The 21,652-nt window shown below is 36.1% G+C and overlaps 1 protein-coding gene and 1 non-coding gene across 2 annotated transcripts in view; both read left to right on the top strand.

The window, feature by feature from the left end:
• Positions 1-21,652, top strand: part of Usp47 (ubiquitin specific protease 47) — a 507,668-nt gene that overhangs the window by 239,429 nt on the left and 246,587 nt on the right. The window contains exons 14-17 of the mRNA XM_089246367.1: positions 2,244-2,323; positions 8,090-8,141; positions 8,293-8,369; positions 10,299-10,354. Coding sequence (XP_089102493.1) covers positions 2,244-2,323; positions 8,090-8,141; positions 8,293-8,369; positions 10,299-10,354 — 265 coding nt within the window. The remainder of the gene's footprint in view (positions 1-2,243; positions 2,324-8,089; positions 8,142-8,292; positions 8,370-10,298; positions 10,355-21,652) is intronic.
• Positions 7,294-7,367, top strand: TRNAS-GGA (transfer RNA serine (anticodon GGA)). Its single transcript has one exon. It is a non-coding gene; the product is annotated as a tRNA-Ser (tRNA).

Genomic DNA, 21,652 nt, shown 5'->3' with positions numbered 1-21,652 from the left:
GACACAACAGAATAGAAATTATGATTTAAAGTATAGTTTTCTGAGTTAAGAGGTTTTGAAGTTTTAAGTTAAATTTAATAAGTTATCTATCCAATTTAAACCCTTTACCACATTCTCCATCATATTTTTCAGTTAAATACGAAAATTAAATAGTACAGATCGTCAAAATCACTGCCAGGCACAGATCCAGGGAGATTTGGCATAAGGGGCATTTTAGTATGAATACAGGTTGTTATATGACAATATGGCAATACATTCTGTATTTTAAGGGACAGGACAATTATTTCCCTATAAAATTATTTTTGTTTCCTGGCTCTATTCCTCTCCCCCCCCCCCAAGTCTCACTGGATATACTCTGGATCACTAATGTGAGAGACATAAATGTGAGATTTATACCAACATCAAATTACCATTCAATTTCAACAAAAAATGATGAAGCAAAAGAAAGTTGGAAATAGGGAAACATGCTTATGTTGGCAGCACAGTAATTTGAAATATAAATTGATTGCACTATATAAACTGAGATTGTCTAAATCCTGTATGTATGGCAATTGTTTGAATTGTCATGACAAGATGGTATCTATGAATAAATTTCTAAATCGCTGGATGAGAATAGCACTGTACAGTGTGAAGAATGGAAGTGCAAACAAGAAAAGGTGTAAAAGAATGGTAAAATGATAGACATTACAAAAATAACAAAAGAGCAGAGAACCTAACAGACTTAATCAATGTTTTCAAAAAGAAATGAAATTGTTCAAGAAACACATTTTTAAGAAGAATATGAAATAAATGTGGTTCACTTTTCTGATGGATCTTGTACTCAGTACAAACAAAAGAAAAATTTTTACTTATTCGACAAATATGTCTCAAAATAATTCAAGTGGTATACTTGTAATTTTTTTGAAGCAAACCATGAAAAAGGAGCAGTTGATGCTGTTGGTGATATATTGAAAAGGAGAGCTGATAGCATGTGGGAATGACATCAGATGCTACTCAGTTTTTCACAATTCTCAAAGATGCCATCAATGTATAATTGTACGAAATCAAAAATAAAAGGTATAAAAAAAATTATCCCGAATGATATACCTGTGCTGAAAGGCACTATGGCAGTCCGCCAAATAGTAGCAACTGGCAATGGATTGTTGCAATACAGAGATGTTTCTTGCTTTTGTGAAAGAAATGTTAATCTCTGTGAATGCTACGAAAAGAAAACTTACTCTTGCCAAAGAAGTATAAAACTGGAAGTTCCATAATCGATTTCAGAGTTTGAATCTCTGGAAAATGACATTCAAGAAAATAGCAAACAAAAACTATGCTATTGACTCCAAAGGATATAGCAATGAAGAAATGCAACTGGTCTAATTAAAGCAGGTGTTCATATGCTCGTGAAATTTGAATCTGGTGGTGTATATTATGTTTGTTGTTGTAACCCAAAATGACATCGAAGATGATGGTGGAGGTCAAAGTTATGTGCTTCAAAACTATGAATGATGCTAGGAAAAGCTATTCTGAGCTGATGACAAAGATATCTCTTACATCCACTTTGACCAGATTTAAAAAATTTTGCCAGAGCCAAAATTCAAACCACAAGGGCTGGGGGGTAAGTGTGTGTTTTTTTAATTTCCGCATTTGTTAAAAGCAAATCCAACTTTATGAAAAAAAAGCTGCAAACAACTTCATTATATTAAGATCATGCATCTGTAACTGTGCTTCATTAACACGGTAAGCTCTTTATATTTTGTATTGATGAATCACAATCTCTAGCACAGTTTTTGAGTAATCAATATTGTATTAATAAACGAATAATAAAGCCCCAGTTCTAACAGGTCTGTGTTGGTCCTGGTATGTCCTTAATTTATTACATTGTTTTACAACACTAATAACATTTTATGTATAAGGGCTGTCTAGACTTCCACATAGAATTTAAAGCCAGTTTGGAATGGCTTTTTACATGTTTTTATATCAAGGCTTGTCAATAAAAACTTGTTAAAAAAATCTGACTAACTATGCAACTGTCATATGTCTTGTTAAAGTGTTGAGGTATTTGTGCAGCTGTTTTTGGAATTTTCTCCAAATATATTGTCCTGTTTGGTTTAATCCGCTTGAGTGATAAAACTAAGTTCAGCACAGCATAATACATCACACTTCTAATTATTTCAATCACGATTTTTCCGTTTTATATTACTAATTAATATTAATTATCATACAATATCACAATGATTTTATAATTTTCTCATTTACAGGGCCCATATGTGTATGAATTATTTTCAATTATGGTACATGCAGGAAATACAAGTAACGGGCATTATTATGCATACATCAAGTAATTATACATTTTTGTATTTGAAAAAGAAAAACTTCATATTATTTTTCTCCAATAACATAGAACAGGGTTTAAGAAATCCCAGACATCTGGTTGCTCTGGCAACTAGAAAATTGATATTGATGCCTAAATTTTTATATATTGAGAGATGAAAAAGGGTTGCTATATATATATATAAAAGTTCTTGACTATCTGAAAAAAACATTATTCTAACCATTTTTCACAAAAGAAATATGCTTGGCTATTTAATTTAGAAAAACTTCCCAAAGAGTAGGACAGTTTCTTCAAAATAAGAACTGTTTTAAAAATAAGAAATGTGTGGCTTGAGCGCTTAGGGTCTAGTTCCTATGGGGTGTTGTACTTAAATCTTTATATTTGAAAGGTGTTAAAAATTTTAAAAAAATTACTTTTTTGTGGTTGAAGGGGTTGTCTCCCCCCCCCCCATCAAGATGAAGCTCAATATTCAGCACTACTGAAAGGCTTTATGCCAATGTCGGCATGTCTGTATGTGTGTATATGCATTGACATCTTCACCATACTCTGTGGAAAGTTTTGAAGGGGATTAAAATAATTGATTTCTTATCAAATTTTTAATTTTGTAAATTCATTTGTGTTACCCCTTTCATTATGACCCCCCTATTTTATTAACCCAAACCCCTCTTCCTAGGTGTCGCTATTCAGTTTGGTAACCACTGATTAAAGGAAACAGTCCAGCATGGTTCCTTTTGTCAAATTAAAAAAGGTCATAGAAAAGTCATCAAACTTTTTTTTTCTTTTTGGAATTTGTAGACACCCTGTACATCAACATTGTTAATATCCCATTCCTCAGTAATTCACCCACTTTTATTCTTCATATTTATTAACGATCTCCATGAAACCCTCAACTGTACCACTAGACTTTTTGCTGATGATTGCGTAATCTACCGTACCATAAATCATCAGTCAGACCAAGAACTTCTCCAATGCAACCTCAATTCCATCTCGCAATGGTGCTCCACATGGCAAATGCCTCTCAACATCTCTAAAACGGTTCTCGTGAAAATTTCATGCAAACTCTCACCTTTCGAATTTTCATTCCTCATTTTTCTCAATATAAATAAATACCTCAGTGTTATCATTTCAGCAGACCTGCACTGGAATAAACACATCACTTATATCTATCAAAAATGTCTCAATGAACTTTTTCCTTCGCCGCAACCTTAAACACTCTTACTCGCGATGTCAGACTCCTCTGTTATCAAACCTATATTTTTCCAGTCCTCTCCCATGTTTCTGAAATTTGGGACCCCTACACTGCTAGCAATATCGAAAAGCTGAAATTTATCAATACAAAATAAATCTGCCCGCTTTATCTATGACAGTTGGTCCTCCCATGTGTCTGTCTCTGAACTTAGAGGGAGAAGATTAAGTTCACGTTTAAGTACTCACCTTCTTTTTTCTCAATTAACCATGCTTTTTAAAATTCTCCATGGGCATTTAAATTTCGATACCACTGGTTTTATCTCCAGGCCAACATGTATACCTAGCAGACTTGATCATTCACTTAAAGTAAACCCTATCTCCGGTTCCACTGACTGCTTTAAATTTAGCTTCTTTCCGCATATCATTTCTAACATTTCTAACTAGAACTCACTCCCCTCCACTGTCGTTGATTCACCCATGCCATTTATATTTTTGAAAAATCTAAAACTTTTTTCTGTCACCATCAACTGCGTTGTCGTGTTTAGGCCTTGGCCAACATTATTGTATAAATAAATAAATAAAAATCAACATTTCCATAATAAATGAGATGCTGAACAAGCTTTTATTGAATTTTGAATAGTAAATCTGCTTCCTATCAAGCCTGACCCCCCCCAGAACCAGTTCAGATAGATAATAAACACTGTTTTTCCAAGAAGTGAAAGAGTTTGCTTAACATAAAGGGGATCCAAACAACTTAACTTTCCTCCATTCCAAAGGACAAAAATTCTTTCCGTTTTAGTTTTGTATCTACAAATAGACTGAATATGCCTTCTGTTTCCATGTTAGGCAGTTTCCGCCTTAAAGAGATTTCCTATGATTGTAAGAGCATTAATTACAAGACAACATATTCGTTCCATTTAAGACAGGTTCCACTGTATATATATAGTTACAGAAGTAGCACATAAATAATAAAATAATTTATTTGTTTTATTAAGTTTTTTCTTTTTACTCTGAGAGAGGATATTCAGTAGGCCACAGTGAAAATACAGTATATATGCTATGAACATAGTTTACTTTACTATCTCTGTTTCAAGTTTGTTTTCATAATCATGACTTTTTTCCCCTTCTTTTTTGTCAATGAGGTAGCAGCAGCATTCTATTCGCTAAGGGAGGTAATAAGTAGCAGGGAATGTTTTTGATATTTTTTTAACTTCACACACACACATCTTAATGAGGTTCATAAAAACAAAAATGAGATATTATTTCCCCTAAGGCCGGAATTACACTATAAAAGTTTGATAAAAGTATTTTTTATAAAATTTTATAAAACTTGGAAAATGCCGCCAAATCGGTCACATTTTCTAGAATGTAGCCAATAATCTTATTGGTGGCATTTTTCAAGTTTTATAAAAGTACTTTTACTGGCATCAGATGTTGAAATTTTATACATAATTTGTTCCTCACAAAAAAAATTGAATTTAAAGAAATGTAGGAAAATTTTTATTTTTTTTAAATTTTCCTTCTTTTTCATTTGCTTCCTCCCACAAACTAATGATCCAGTTCTAAAAAAAATACTTGCTAAATAATAAGTACCAATGATGAGACTCATTAAAATGTTGTGTTTTACCAATCCATTTTAAAGTATTATATTTCTTGGAATAAGTGCAGCAGTTAGAGGAAATCTTTAAAAAAATTCAATGCCAGTTAATCCGAGATATCTGGTCTAACTTAATCTGCTTTATTTCAGTAATTTCAAAATATCTTGGGTTCTTAAAACTTTCTTATTTCAGCAACCCTGAGCCCAGATACTGTTCTAAGTTTCCTTCTACTGATAACATGTTTTCCTTCTCCCCATCCTGTCAATCAACAGCCAGTGAGCAGAGGCAGCGTTTGTTCAAAGTGTGATAACAAAAGGGGAGAGAAAGGATGTGTTTTTCCTTTCCTTTTGAGGTGGTATATGTTTATGCTTACAGCATAAATAACTGCTTCTGTAGTAGTCAAATTGACAGACTCGTATTGTGAGGACCCGGGTTCGAACCCTATCGTTGTCACAGTACAGTGGTGGTCGGCTGAAGTTGGTTGTCAATTTTGGGGCGCGAATACTAGCCAATCTCCTCTTAAAAAGTCTCTCCACAGAGAGCAACAGGCTTGCAACTGTATACTTATTCAATCATTACACTTCACTCACTTTCTTTTCTGAAATATAGATGGCGGCACTGAAAAATCAGACAAAACACTATATACACGCGCGCAGACTATTAGGTATACACACACTTTCGGCACAACTCACTCAGTAGTAAATTGCCCATGGCAATAGACCGAAGTTGCGCTCAGTTTGAAAGAAAGAAAGCATAAATAATCCCTCCTTGTGTTTTATTGTTATTATTTTGTGTTGGGGGGCATTTATCACTCAGTCAGAAAAACATCTTGGATATAGAGAGCAATTTTTCTAGAAGGTTCACCGTGGCAGCTATAATGCAACTCATGAGAATTTTAAAAACAGTTTGACGAGTTTAACCAGGGGTGGCCAACCCACGCAATGCATGCCAAAAGTGGCACATGAAGGTTTTTCAATAATTAAAGAAATTGTATTTCATTTTTTAAAATTCTTTTCTACATTTGAGCAATCCTTCTTATGAATGATAGATAGTCTTGTAGGTTACCCACCCTATATTTTATAGCATACAGAGCCGACTCTGAGCATTTTTTAAGTGTAAGCAAATAATATTATGTTTTAGTGATAAAAAATCACCCTCCATCGGCCCCTTTCAGTTGGAGCCTTCTGTGGTCGTGTAGTTCGCAGGATTCAAGGTTTGGTCGTGTTAATATGGTAGATATTCTGAACAGTATGTGATGACTTTTTATTCTATTCGTTTCTGTTTGATTATTCATCTTTAGGGCCAGAATTGCTGCACATCTCATATATATACAAAATTCAGGGATGTCTGGATGGGGATAATGCATTAAATATCCATGAGTTCTTAGGGGCTCATCTTTTTTGAAAATTAATTGGGAAAAGAGGCCTATACAAATCATCTCAACCCGCTTAGGTCCCAATACCTATGCAGGGTTCTCAGCAACCTAGAAAGTCAGGGAGAATCAGGGAATCAGAAAATGGTTAGGGAAAGTCAGCAAAAATGTTAAATATTTGCCAAAAGTCAGGGAAAATCTGAAGGGGATAAAAGAATTAATAGGGCATGAATTCCCATTCCAGTGGTTGGTTTTCACTTCCCCCCCCCCCCCATAAAGATTATCTCTTTCAGATCCTCTGGGAGAGAATAAGAAAGCCTTATCAACAATCTTTATCTGCATTTTCCTCTGGATCCCCTACTGCCAGACAGTTTGGTATGTACAAAATGTTTTATCAATTGAAAGGTGGGATTTTACATACTGCAGACCAATGTTAGTCAAGGTCACCGAAACTGCTTTTTCAGTAAATGGATGAAGGGGGGTCCCTCTTTTCTATTGTTGAAAACAAATCCGATACAATAGAGAGAAACAAGGTCACTCTCCGCTGTTCACACGAAGTACAAAAGCCTGGATAACCAATCGGAGATCGAGATATAGTTCGGAAAGAAAATTCACTTTCCTCTGGGGAATCGAACCATAAATCTCTCACTGTCCGGGCGAGTGTTCTAACCATTGAACTATAGAGGACAGGTATTTTACTTCCTTAGAGCATATATATGAATCAGGGTAAGCTCACCTTGGCCTTAGTTTGGTCCGGCCGTCCATGTACAGTCCCTTTCAGTGTACACGAGCTCCAAGGAAAGATTGAGAGATTCTGTGCCTCTGTAGTCTAGTGGTCTAGGGCGTTCACCCGGAAAGTGAAAGGACGTGGGTTCGATTCCCCGCAGGGGCAGTTGAATTTTCTCTCTTTCCGAAATATATCTTCGCAACAGCCAGTTGTTAAAAACCTTCGTATGGTAGCGGAGAGTGGCGTAATCCTTGTATATGTCGCCATCTGGTGGCAACGTCAGCAGTTGTGAGCTTGGCCTTAGTCTGGTCCGGCCGTCCATGTACGGTTTCTTTCAGTGTACACGAGCTCCAAGGAAAGATTGAGAGATTCTGTGCCTCTGTAGTCTAGTGGTCTAGGATGTTCACCCGGAAAGTGAAAGGAAGTGGGTTCGATTTCCCGCAGGGGCAGTTGAATTTTCTCTCTTTCCGAAATATATCTTCGCAACAGCCAGTTGTTAAAAACCTTAAATGAGACTGTGCTGAATGCTGAAAGGAAATTCCAAGAAGTACTGTACTTCCAATACAGTAATAAGATTATGGTTGTATCTAATTGTGTGTTTCCTTTCTTGTGCTTAATTTCTTTTAAAGGGTTCCTAAAATTGTTTTAAAATACTCATCTTATAGGTGGTATATCTTTATTTCCCTTTTTTTTCAGAAACATAGTAGTACATAATCACAGTCTGTTTCATGAACACATTTGACTTCATAAAACTTTTTGAAAATTTCTGAAGTGAAAGTATATTTGAAAATTTTAATGTACATGAATGATATTCTATTATCTCTAACAAATTTCTTTGGTTGGGTGGTAATGTACCTTATAAAATCTGTTTTTTTTTTCATCCTTAGGTCTTTCAGTGATGGAGAATGGTATAGTTTCAACGATGCATCTGTTGATAAGGTATGTGTTTGAAAATTAGTACTTATATACAAATAGAAATAACAATAGCGTACTCAGAATTTTTCATAGAAAGTATTATTGTATTTCTGTGAAAAATTTCAATTATAAATAAAATAAAATTCAAATTCAATTCAAAATAAAATTTCAACAGATTACTTATGAGGATATACAGAAAACATATGGAGGTCTTCCCACCAGAGGTTATTATTCTCCTGCTGCCTACTTAAGGTTTGTTTCTTTTCTTTGTTTTTTTTCATTAGCACAACTTACAATTTCTCACTTTGATTGGATGTTGATGAAGTTACATCTATATTGCTTTTAAATAACAAGATAGAATGATTCCACTAAAATTATGTATTCCACCTTTAAATTACGTATGGAGTATCTGTGTTTTTGTTATTTTACATGTTGCATGATTTCAAACATTCTTTATCCTTTGATAGAAAATATAACTACCAGTCGCTCATTTAATAAGGTTGGTTTTTCACTTACTCATGGCAAGAAGCAACAGAGACTGATAGCTAGATCTGTGAAATACAGTGTAGCCGTAAAATAACTTTTCCTGTTTGGAGGCATCTGCAGCCAGAACTAATGAATGAAATAAAACCAAATTTCATATACAGACTGTGGAAGACATGGGGAAATGAATTCTGCAAAAAAAAGTTAGCATCAAAAGCCACAGATATGGGGAGATTTTGGAGATGTTGAAACCAAAAATGAGTGAATAATTATAATTAACACATGCAAAATGAAGTATGCAGAATTAGAAATATTTAGAGTAGTGTTTCCCAAAGTGAGCAATATCGCTCTGTAGTGGGCGATGGAATTGTCCATGTGGGCAACAGAAGCTATGAGTATAACTTAGGATCCTATGAGTTTGCTTTTGAGTTGGGGGCGATGAGAGAAAAATTTCATAAGATGGAGTGATGGAACAAAACGTTTGGGAACTATGATTTAGAGCATTTAGTATGCATTTGAAATCCCAGATTATGATGAGCACCTTACGTGCACACTAATGTTTCTTGCTTAAATGAAAATCACCATTGACCATTGATTGGCATTGGAAAATGTTTTTGGTGACCAGGCTCATTTTTATTTGAATGGGTCAGTCAATGCTCACAAATGCCAAATTTAGGCATCAGAACATCTCACAGTGCAACGAGATGGGGCTTTTCTACATTCATGATTCAGTACAGCACCTTTTACCTCAGAATTTTAGTAATGACAGAGTTATCAGTGAATTTTTCCTGATGGAATGGCAGCTCCGTTTCCAGGACATCCCCCCATGTGACTTTTAGCTGAGGGGTTACCTTAAATCCTTTGTATATGCTGATAGCAATTAAAATCTACATGTAGTGAAAAAGAACATAAGACGAGCTGTTGCAAACAGTTTACACGTAGTAGCAGAGAACATCATACACTGTATGTAATATGTTGTAAACGGGAAAAGTCAGCACATTAAAAATGTTCTGCGTCATCCAGGAGACCCTAATGTTGACAAACAGAATATTATTTTCTATGGGTTTTGTAAATTCATTCACACACACATAACTGTATGGTATGTTTATTTTTTATTACTAAAACATTATTTTAATTCTACATACATCATTTTGCATGTGTTAATTACAATTATTCACTCGTTTTTGGTACTTTTTTTGCAGAATTTATTTCCCCATGCCTGTCGCAGTCTTTATATGAAATTTGGTTTTATTTCATTCATTAGTTTTGGCTGCAGATGCCTCCAAACAGGGAACTTATTTTATGGCTACCCTGTATATATTAAAACAAAATTGCAAATTATAAAATATTTTAATCTGTGTAATATCTATTGGGAGAAAAATATTATTGATATACATTTAAGTTTTTGACCCTTGTGACTTCAACGATTTGACTTAAATAAACCAAATCTATGAAGAATTAATCTTGTTCAATTTATAGTTATTTTGTAACAGCTTTTCATTTTTTTTAACTTTTCATTTATATTATTGGGTTGTAAAATTTATGTTTAATGCTGTATCTTTTTTTCAAAATAATTTTTGTATATAAAAATGTATATTCATATTGTGTTTTTTTTTTAATTTAAGATTTAAGAATGAAATTTATTCTAACCTATGATTTAGGGTTCTATTAATTATCTTTTTTCCCCCTTTTCTGAAGTTCAACGAATGCATACATGTTGATTTATCGTCAGATAGACAAGGAAAGAAATGTTGGTGAGTGGGGAGAATTGTTATGCATATTAAATATGTTCAGTTATAGTTCAAGAATATCGTGGCATTCTGTGTTTATAATACATTCTGTCCCCAAAAGATATTCAAAGTATTTAAATCTTATTATAAAACTGCATGTTATGACAGCTGACAAATATGAAAAAATAGATGATAATTAGAATAATAATTCTCAATGAAAAACATTTATTTACTTACACTTTATTTTATACTTGAAGATTTTAAAATTTAATTTCTTGTGCTCAAGTTGTATTTGAATTTGCATGACTACATTTGAATTTGCATGCAAGTTCAAATACAACTTGAGGTTGGGTGAAAGTTAAAATGAGCATTTTTAAAATATTTTCTTGAAATTCATATTCATAAATTGATTGTCATTTTCGTAAACCATGCCTAGCTTAGCCATTCTACGCAGGGGTTTAATGTAATAGGCCTCTTCGTGGTGCACTCTGGGTAACGCCAAATCTATCACATGTCATTGTCATCGCATTTTTGTGCTCATATCATTCACTTTCAATAGCCCAGATTACATGTTTATTTCTACACATCTTGCAGTACTTGTCTTGCATCTTGTTTTGTCCTGTACGTGTTTGCCGTGTGTGGAGACCCGTAAGGCTGGAGATGGGGATCCTGGTTAGCCTGATGCGCTAGCTTTGGCCTCGGATTCAGCCGAAACGGGAGGCTTGGATTAGCCCCATCCAGGTCAATCGGCTGTGGTCGCCTCGGTGGCTGAAGGGGTTACACTACTGGGCAGGTAGAGGGGCCGGGCCTGCCGGACGTCGTTGAAGTTTGTTGGTGCTGCTTCACGACGATCTTGGATCTTGAACGCGTCTGCTCGCCTGCTTTGGTGGTGTATAGTTCCCACCTAACCTGACGTTGCTACTAACCTTCACCAGCTACGTGTACGCGTCCCCTCGTAGGGCTCCATGGTGGGTATGGTGGGTGGCAAAATTTGCCTAGGCTTTTCCCCTATGGGACGCCAAATGATGATGATGATGGTGGGTGGGAGTGGAACAATACCCATTCAAATATGGGAAAAAATCAAAATGCACCAAAACGTCAAAGTACTGCTTCAAACCAAACACATGTCAATGTAACTGCTTCAAATTCATCAACTGTCTCATTTTTCTTTCTGCACTCTTCAGATGCCGAAAAACCGCTGGCCAAAGTATCGCCATTTGTAATAGATAAAGCTCTCTATGGCACAGTTGGTACCTTAGAATCAGTGAAGGCACTTCGTTCAGGAGACCTTCTCATCGAAACTAACACATCCAAACAAGCCGAACTCATTCAAAAGCTCACATCTCTCGGAGACATTCCAATAACGGTCAAAATTCATCCCACTATTCACGTGGTGTTATTTCAGATACTAACTTAATCAACATGAATGAAGAAGAACTAACACAAGAGCTGGCGTCTCAAGGCGTAACATCAGCTAAACATATTATGAGCCGCAAAAATGGCAATCCAGCTCCAACACGTAATATAATTCTCACGTTCTCTTCACCAACGTTGCCGAAAGATATCAAAATAGGTTATTATAACCTCAAAATCCGGCCATACGTTCCTAACCCCGTTCGATGCTTCAACTGCCAAAAATACGGTCACTCACAAACGGCATGTCGTAGTCAACCCACCTGCGCAAAGTGCGGTGAGAAGGACCACATTTCGGACAACTGCACTAATTCACCATTCAAGTGCGTCAATTGCGGTGGCAACCACACCGCATTTGACAGAAAGTGTCCGAAATGGAATGAAGAAAAAGAGATCCAGAAGATCAAGGTCCTCAATAACATCTCATATATTGAAGCACGTCGTCGTATAACCTCTAACCAAGCTCCAATAGGTACTAGAACATACTCTAATATGGTAACAAATCCATCATCAGCTAATATGACTAACAATGTCACCAAAGCATCCGTAACAACTCAGACTGAACCAATAGCTGACACATCAACTCAAACATCATCATCTAACCAACCGTGCAATAGTTGTGGCTGCTGTTGCTCCCCTGGATTACGGAGGGAGTCCACTACCTCCGAAGAAGAAGCGGAAAAAGCAACGGCTAACACATTCAAATTATCTGGTACTAAACCCAAGATCAATTCTGGAAATAAATCTAAAAAGAAACAGTTAAAGACCGGATATTCAAGAAAAGCGATACAGAGAGCAATTAAATGTCCCACCCTCCAGAATGTATCACTAATTGATGACAAGTCAATTGGTGATATGGATCTTGATAATCCGTCACAAACTGGTGGTACTCACAGGAAACTAGACCAGAATGAATTCAAAGATGTTGAACCGTCTACTTCTACTTAATTTATGGCCAACATAATTCAATGGAACATTCGTGGTCTTAGATCCAATTATGAAGATCTCAAGGATTTGATCAATCGCTATCATCCTGTTTGTGTGGCACTCCAGGAAACTTTTACAAAGCCCTCGGAGACATGGAGCATCAGGCGACATTCCCTCTTTCGTATTGACTACGATGACGGGAGTAGGGCTTGCCGCGGTGTTGCTCTGCTGGTTCCACATCACATGTCATCGCGCGTTTTAACGCTGCACACGAACCTGCAAGCCATCGCGGTGGAAATCTCTACAGGCCTAAGAATTACCATCTGTCCCATTTATTTGCTACCAAATGACACCATCTTACAGAGAGATCTAGAAGATCTGATTGATCAATTACCACCGCCATTTTTTCTTCTTGGAGACTTCAATGCACATAACATGATATGGGGTTCTAACAGCAACACCCCTCGTGGGGAAATGGTAGAACGGCTGTTAGACGACATGGACCTTGCCATCATAAATGATGGCAATTTCACTCATTTCCATGCCCCAAACAATAGTTTCACTGCAATAGATCTATCCTTATGTTCACCCTCACTCTTGTTGAACTGGTCCTGGTCGGTCGATCCGTACCTCCACGGGAGCAATCATTTTCTTCTAGTGGTTAAGTGCCTTGATCGAAGCCATAGCATACCTGAGGGTCCTCCTCGGTGGAAGCTTGTGGCCGCCCGATGGGCAGACTTCACGATCAAGGCAGAAATCACGGTGGATATGGTTTCACAACCCGACGTCGACCACTGTGTCAACCTTGTGACCAGTTGTATCATCTCTGCAGCCAATGAAACAATACCCAAAGTCTCCTCGAAACTTCCTAAATTTCCTAAACCTTGGTGGAACCACGAATGTAATCTTACTTAAGAAAGAATGGAGTAGGTTCCCCATATATACCGACGGCTCTAAGAGCCCTGGGCATGTCGGTTGTGCCTACATCTGTTGTGAGGAGACATCTTTCAAACTTCCCGACACATTCTCTATTTATTCGGCAGAGCTGTACGCAATCCTTCAGGCTCTATGTCACATACGACACAAACGCTACCGACGATGCATCATTTATAGCGATTCTCTCAGCACATTGCAATCACTGTGTATCCTTCAGTTTTCACACTCATACTTTCATTCATGCCATTTTTTATGAATTACATTACCTCATCCATCACGGTACCACAGTAAAATTTTACTGGGTACCAGGTCATGTTGGAATACCGGGCAATGAAAAAGCAGACAACGCAGCTCAAAAAACAACTAACATCGATAATAGCCTTTTGGTTCCTGCCAGTGACCACTTCTCAATCCTCCGAGAAGTGATGCATTGCCGCTGGCAGGATCATTGGAACAATCAGATAAATAACAAATTATTTGCCATTAAGCCCACACTTGGCCATTGGCGTTCGAGCTGCAGAATTAACCAAAAGAAGGAAGTTCTGCTTGCCCGGTTGCGTATAGGACACAGTCGCCTCACACAATCATATTTGTTATTGCGAGAGAGTCAACCAGAGTGCCCTCATTGTCAAAGTCCATTGACCATTGCTTATGCTTTTACTTGTTCACGTCACCGTCATCATTTTATGACCGCTTTTGGTCATAGTCATCTTTCACTTCATGACATTTTAAATGACAATAACGATGCATCTCGCATTTTTAAATTCATCAAGGCCATTGGTTTTTATAACAAATTATAGTTTTACAATTCATGTCATTGTTTTACGTTTCATGCTGCTTTTTATCAAGCGCCTTTTTTAATTTTTCGACATGACAAAAGGACAATCTTTTTTATAATCATGTGTTTTGGTGCAGTTTGACCAAACTGGTCCTTGCACCAATAAACCTAAAATCCAATCCATTCTACGCATTTTCTGAAAAGTTCATATCATCTTTGGGCTGACCAATAAGGTATGCAGACATTGTTTTCTGAGAACCAAAATTTCTTTGATCTTGATTTTTGGTGAACAATATTGTCCTGTTCGAATTTCGACTCTGGTTTTAGTTCATATTGTCTATCATTTTGTGTGTTAGACAATGCTTTTTGTTAATCTTGTCTTTGGGGATAGAATGTCTCAAGAGTGTGGCATCAGCCATGGTTTCTTTGGTCAAGGTGAAAGATCTCTTAGCTTTATCGTGTACCACATTAGTTAATCAGTTGCGTAAGTAGAACAAGACTTTGTTTTTTTATGACATTTGAAAACTTATCAATTGATGTAACAAATAGCCTGCTCTGGAAATAAAATGAAGATAAAATTGATACATACCAAGGAATCTTTGAAGCTTGATCAAGGCTTGGCTGAAGAAAATGCAAAATGCAGTGAATCTGTCAGAGGTTCAACGCCACTTGCAGATAGCTTGAATTCTATAATGGTTTGTTTGCACAAGATGCAATATGTTTATACAGTGACCATAGGCTTATGATCCATTAAATAGAATCTTGAGGTCTTTTAAATAGGGCAGACCTTTCAACTCTCCAGATTCATTCGGGAGACTCTTGATTTTTCACCATTCCTTCTGCTCTCCGGAATTACTGGAAAATTCTCCTGATTTTAGTCAAAAATAGCATTAACCTTTTGATTTTAGCAGAAAAATTATTTTTCGAATTTGAATATCTCAGTGAATATATTGCACTTACCAACAAAAAATTTCTATGTTTCTATCAGAAGAGACGACAATGAATTGGGTTTTGGGGCGCACAGGGACTATAAAAAGTATTTTTAATACCTTAATGGTATTAATGGTAGTAATAATAACTTAATTTTTATACATTAAAAATTATTCAAACTTATTTCAACAATTTAATTGACCTATTTTAATAACTATACAACCCCTAGAAAAATGAATGACATATCTGAGTACTACACGTCATTTGGAAACTTTTTCTAATTGGGAGTATACCTCTAGGATCAACAGTTCACCAGTAAAATGCCACACCCCCTGTTTGCTATGCATTCTCTATATATCAGTGGGTGAGGATCTGCAGCACTTCCAGGACTTTTCAAGGTGAGGCTTGATATCTGCACACTTCCCAGTGTGTGGTTGTTGGTTAAATACCTCTTTCTGTGGTTTTAAATTTCAAGTCGGCTATTCCTTTAAAAAAACATACATGTTGCCATGGCAATCAGCAGACCTAAAACACAAAAATTTACCCAGTTACACATCCAGGCATTGTATTTTGGAAGATAGGTGTACACAAAAGTATAAAAGAATCAAAAATGAAGATTTTTCTATCAAATAAATTACTAATTTAAGAAAAAAAAGACTTCACGTCAGGTTTCACTACACGTACACGCACATTCCCGCATGTACCGATTCGTTGGGGGTTCCGCGGGGGCGGGGTGCATGTGTGGTGTAGCAGTAGTAGGTAGGGCCTCCAAAAAATGGCTCGGGGATCCATGATTCAGCCACCTCGTTGGGCAATTTGCCTGTTGTGGCGGTGTATTTGTATTTGTATAAGGAAAAAATTGAAAACTTATTGTAGAAAATTTTCAGTCTATTTAAATTTTTGCTGCTGTTCTAGACAGCAAATAATGCCCTCAGCAAACAAAAAGTATGTCATCTATCTACATAGGCATATGCATAATTTCTTCGAGGGGGGGTTTCTTATTTTTTTTTCCTTCTGATGGGGGTTTTACGTTTTTCCTGCAAAATAACACTTTATAGTGTTATTTTGTTCTTAGCTCGGGGGGGGGGGGGGGGTTAAAACCCCCAAAACCCCCTTTGCGTATGCCAATGTCTATGTGTATATACAGGGTGATTCAGCAAAGATGGGAAAAACTTAAAGAGGTGATAATACAAACCAATACAAACGGTTGTCATCAAAGAATGCATGGTCTAACATGAAATGCAAATACGCTAGCACGTTTCCAAACAGTCACTTAAAAAACATTAAAACAGCATTCCTGTTGAAATTTATTGGGAGAAAAAGAACACCATGCACACATGCAGATCTAACCTGAGGAAGAAGAAGAAACCGTATGCAAATCTGCATCACAGTGAATAAAAGGCGAGGACTGAGTATTACTAAAGTGCGTCATTATCCCGTACATTAAAACGGTTGCATGCTGGAATAACTTCACAGGGCTGGCATCCATGCCTTTTATTCACTGTGATGCAAATTTGCATATGGTTTCTTCTTCCTGGGTTACATTACATTCATGGTGTTCTTTTTCTGCCCGTAAATTTCAACAGGAATGCCGTTTTAACGTTTGGGAAGCTGCCATTTTGAAACCCGCTAGTGTATTTGCGTTTCATGTTAGACCATGCATTCTTTAATGAAAATTATTTGTATTGGTGTGTACTGTCGCCTCTTAAAGTTTTTCCCACCTTTTCTGAATCATCGCTGAGCCAAAACAGCTGGAGCTATAAATATCAGATTTGGTCAACAGTTTCAATTCATGATGTAAATACTCATTAACAAAGGGTTTTTTTAAATGTGGCCCCTAAGAGGGTCATAATGGGGGTTCAAATGTGTGACAGAGAAATAACGCCAAGCCGGAGACGCTGGAGCTAAATTCATGAAATTTGGTCAGAAGTTTGGTTTCATGACGGTCATAATGGGGGTTTAAATGTTATATGGGGAATCAACATCAAGTAATTTTCAGATTAACAAATCCACATGAGCAAAGCCGCGGATAACAGTTAGTCTTTAATAGACTGCTGTGAAACATTTTTCAAGAAAATATGGCTGCTTCTTTTTATTTTATTTTTTTTAAATTTTTGTTATCATTCCCAAATATTGTTGTTTTAATTCATTGGTTTTTTCTTGTAACATTAATATTTTTGCTTCAATTCTTGCATCCTTGCTCTATAATTTAATTTTTTGCTGCTCCAAAAATTGTTCCAAAATGGGCTTCATCTCTTCTCACTCCTTGTGCATATGTTTTGCAATTCAGCTTTGGCAATTTTCAAACAATGGGGTGCTAGCCTTTTTAGTTTCACAGCTTCTGGTGGGCAATTTATGTTGATCGGTGGCAGCTCAGGGTTGGACATTCTGCGGGGTGCCAAAACAAAATTTCAATCTAAGATAGCAGTAATCAGTTTCCACAGATATGATTTTTGTAACTTAATTATATAATTTGTATTGAATTTTTTTTTTCAATACACCTGTTCAATAAATAAATGAATAAATTTGCTCTCAACCTGTCAATATAGAAATAAACAGTCAGTACAGTATGCCTGACCACATTTTTTCCCCACAAAATGCTGAATTTATGCAGAGTGTCTCAGTATTAGGTCTAAAAATTTCTTGGAGGGATAGGGTGCACCCAAATGACAGGGGTTCACATATCCTTACAAACTCCTTACTTTTGAAGGAAGGATTTCCCTCTGGAAGGGCCCTTAGAACGCCTTACTTTTTGCAGCCACTCCTGAAAAAGTCCTTATTTTTTTCTCTGAATTGATGATCTTTCTTAGAATAGGCATTTCCAATAGTGATGAATAGCATTGCCTAAAAAAATAAGAGGAAGCTTCCTCGAATATAAAGAGAGAGAAAAGCCCTCCTTTGTAATAGGAAACGCGAAAGCAGGGGATGGAATTGGAATGTCCAATTGTTGTGCATACCTGCCAACCATTACTATTTTAGCAAATTAATATGGAGAAAAATGGCTATAATCATCCTGGATGAATTTCAATTGTTTTTTTTTTTTTTTTTGTTTAATATTTGTAAAATTTGCAACAGCGGAAGCCCGAGATAAATCCAGTCTGGGGCCTCCACTAAAAATCTACTATTTGGATCCCATGTCCTTGGTTGGGGGCCCTGGAATTTATTCCTTTGATAAATGAATACAATTGAAATTTTTTTCTTTGCCCTCACAAGAGAAAGAAGTCTGACAGGCCTCCAGGTTGGGGGTCTATGATGGGGAAATTGACAGGTTTCATTTCGGGACCCTGGATGAATCTCATTGTTTTTGTAGCTTTAGCAGTAAAACTTTGCTATAAATCCAAAAATTGGGCCCATAAAAAATCTGCATATTGGCTTCCTGTGCCTTGGTTGGGGCCCTTGGATTTTAGTCGTTGGTAAAATTAAAAATTTTTTTGGTCCTCTTGGGGGGGGGGGGGGTACAACAGGGCTCCAGGCTGGGGTTCCTCATGGGGGAAATCGACTCATTTTGGAAGGGTGCTTGATAAATCTCACTGGTTTTCTTTGTGTTGCTTTAAGATTGTAAAATTCCTCAGTAAGCTGGTGCTTTCACATGACACTTTTCATATCACTCTGACAAAGTGGGATGAAATAAACAAGATATGATGTGACGAGAAAAAGGGTGTTGCTGCCGAAGGATGCAAGAAGGCTTTGCTGCTCCCACCCCTTCCCCTCCCCCAGTATAGCTATGTTCATAAACTTTTCCCTGATGTTTAATTTTTAATAAAACATTTTTGACTCATTCACTAATCATGTGAAGCTGTCATGACTTGTAGAAGAAAAAAAGTATATGAAAGGATTTGAGTGAAAAATGAAGTTATTAGTTATTTTGTAGCTTATCAGCATATTTTCAAAAATAGTTTACAGTGATTTAACTCTTATTTGGTTAACATCTGTTATCTCTCTCTCACAGAAGTGACCACGGTAAAAGCAAGATAAAAACAAAATTTATTGCAAACTCATCACTGAACATCACTTCCAATTTCTTTAAATAATTTTAATACTACTACCTCACAACTCTCACTCTCTTCTTTTTTACTACACTTCTCAATACCTAATCCTGATCACCATGATCTGTTACTGTTCAAATTCTCAAACAGTCGCTTGTTACTCGCGCATAAAGTCACTGCATATCTCTTCCTTTTCAGCAGCTGAAATTCCTACCCATCATACTTTTAATTCTGAAAGTTGAAATCTTGGCACCATTGAAATACAAATTTAAAATGAAATCAATCCGCATGCGGGCTACTTTTGTTTTTAGTCTAGTGGTGCAATTTTTTTTTCAGGGGTGGGGGGCATGACTCCTTAAAAACTCCTTACTTTTCATTTGAAAAACTTTGTATGAACCCTGAATAATGATATAGAAAATAATACAAAAATAATCATCACAAATTAAGGGATTTATTTAACAAAAGCATATTGACCTCTGCTTAAAGTCACTGAGGAATTGAAATTTGTTACATGTCTGTAAGACAAACTCACAAAATCAACACCAACATTAAACTCTGACACTAACACTCTATCATCCAAACATTTCATATACAGTAAAACCTCGTTAAGTTGTCACCCTAATAAGTCGCCACTCCGGTTAAGTCATCGTTTTTCTTCAGGCCAATCTAGCTTTCATAGATGGCAATGTTATTAAACCCTCGTTTACTCGTCGCAAATCTCGGGAAATCACTATGAAAATGTTTGAGAGAGTGGAACAGATTATTTTTATGCTTCCCTTTAAAAAAAAGCTTGTTAACACCATTGCCACATGCTTAAAAGTCACCATAAAAGCCTTATGTACCAAAACGAAACAGTTCAAAGGCAGAAAGTTAGCTGGGGAAGTCCATTTGCCAACTCAAGTTTTTAGTACGTTAGGGGGACAGTTCGAGCTATACCTGATTTCTGCATGACCCTCCCCCCCACTAGTTTAGGGCTTCAAATTTAAACAAAATATCTTTGTTGAAAAACCAGACATTTTTCCAAAGTTTTGAGGTCTTCTAATTATGTTTTTCCCTACCCAAGGCCCCCTCAAATGAGAAGTGGGGTTAGTCTAAATCAAAAATTACTAGTATGAATCTAAGTGTACCAGTTTATTTTACCATAATAAGTTAAGTAATAAGAGCTCAAAAAAGGTAAAAATGCCTATTTTTTCTTTTGCAATCCATAAATTTTATTAATATGGTAAATTTAATTCATATTTTAAAAAATGTTATATTACTTTAAATTTATACGTTTTCACAGCATTGCACATGAAACTGACGGCACTTCGGTTAAGTTATCACTCCGCTTAAGCCGTCATAATATTTCGATAACATGAGGTGACGACTTATCAAGGTTTTACCGTACATGGGTCTTTCCCAAAAAAAGTGTACATTCCACATTTTCTAGATGAAAAATTCAAAGTTGAATTTTTGAAACAAAATTGATCTCAAATTATAGCCAATGACTTGAAGTTTAATATTTCATAAATATTTTTCACTTTTATTTTATAATATTTTATTTTTTGGGTTTTATGCCTGAAATGATGGATTTTGTCCACTCTGTTACGAAAACTAAGATCGCTGTAAAAAAAATAAATGTTATTATATCTGCTGTTTTTACCCCTTAAAATAATGAAATCAGCTTATTTCTTACACATAGGCTGAAAAAAAGTAGTTTAAAAAAATTCGACTTTTTTTTCTGTCTTTTTGATTGTTTTTCAAGATTTTTTCGAAATAGCACATAGAAAAGTTTGTTTTTTACATTTTTTCAACTACTTAAAATTAATTTTTTTTTATTTCTAGCAGACAATGGGTTGATAACTTATAATTTAACATCTTAGTTTGAAGTGCTTTTTAATTTTTTTGCCAGTGAACTGCAAAAATGCTTCCCGTAACAGAGTGGACAGAAATGTTTACATATAATTTAGAGTAAGCAATCACAATTCTATAAATACACTTTTATTTTTTCTACAATTATGTAGATAATATGAAAGTTATCCCAGAGACTCCTCTATGATACCTGAAAAACATCAGCGCAATGAGGAAATTAAAAAAACACGCCCCCCCCCCCCCTTGTGGTTTGAATTTTGGCTCTGGCAAAATTTTTTAAATCTGGTCAAAGTGGATGTAAGAGATATCTTTGTCATCAGCTCAGAATAGCTTTTCCTAGCATCATTCATAGTTTTGAAGCACATAACTTTGACCTCCACCATCATCTTCGATGTCATTTTGGGTTACAACAACAAACATAATATACACCACCAGATTCAAATTTCACGAGCATATGAACACCTGCTTTAATTAGACCAGTTGCATTTCTTCATTGCTATA

The sequence above is a fragment of the Pholcus phalangioides genome, unplaced genomic scaffold (assembly GCF_987345545.1).
Source record: "Pholcus phalangioides strain wild (caught in Gottingen) unplaced genomic scaffold, Ppha-v1.0 ptg000017l_1, whole genome shotgun sequence".
Classification (NCBI taxonomy): Eukaryota; Metazoa; Arthropoda; class Arachnida; order Araneae; family Pholcidae; genus Pholcus; species Pholcus phalangioides.
Note: the sequence above shows the minus strand (reverse complement) of the source record. Positions and strands in the feature narration are given on the sequence as shown.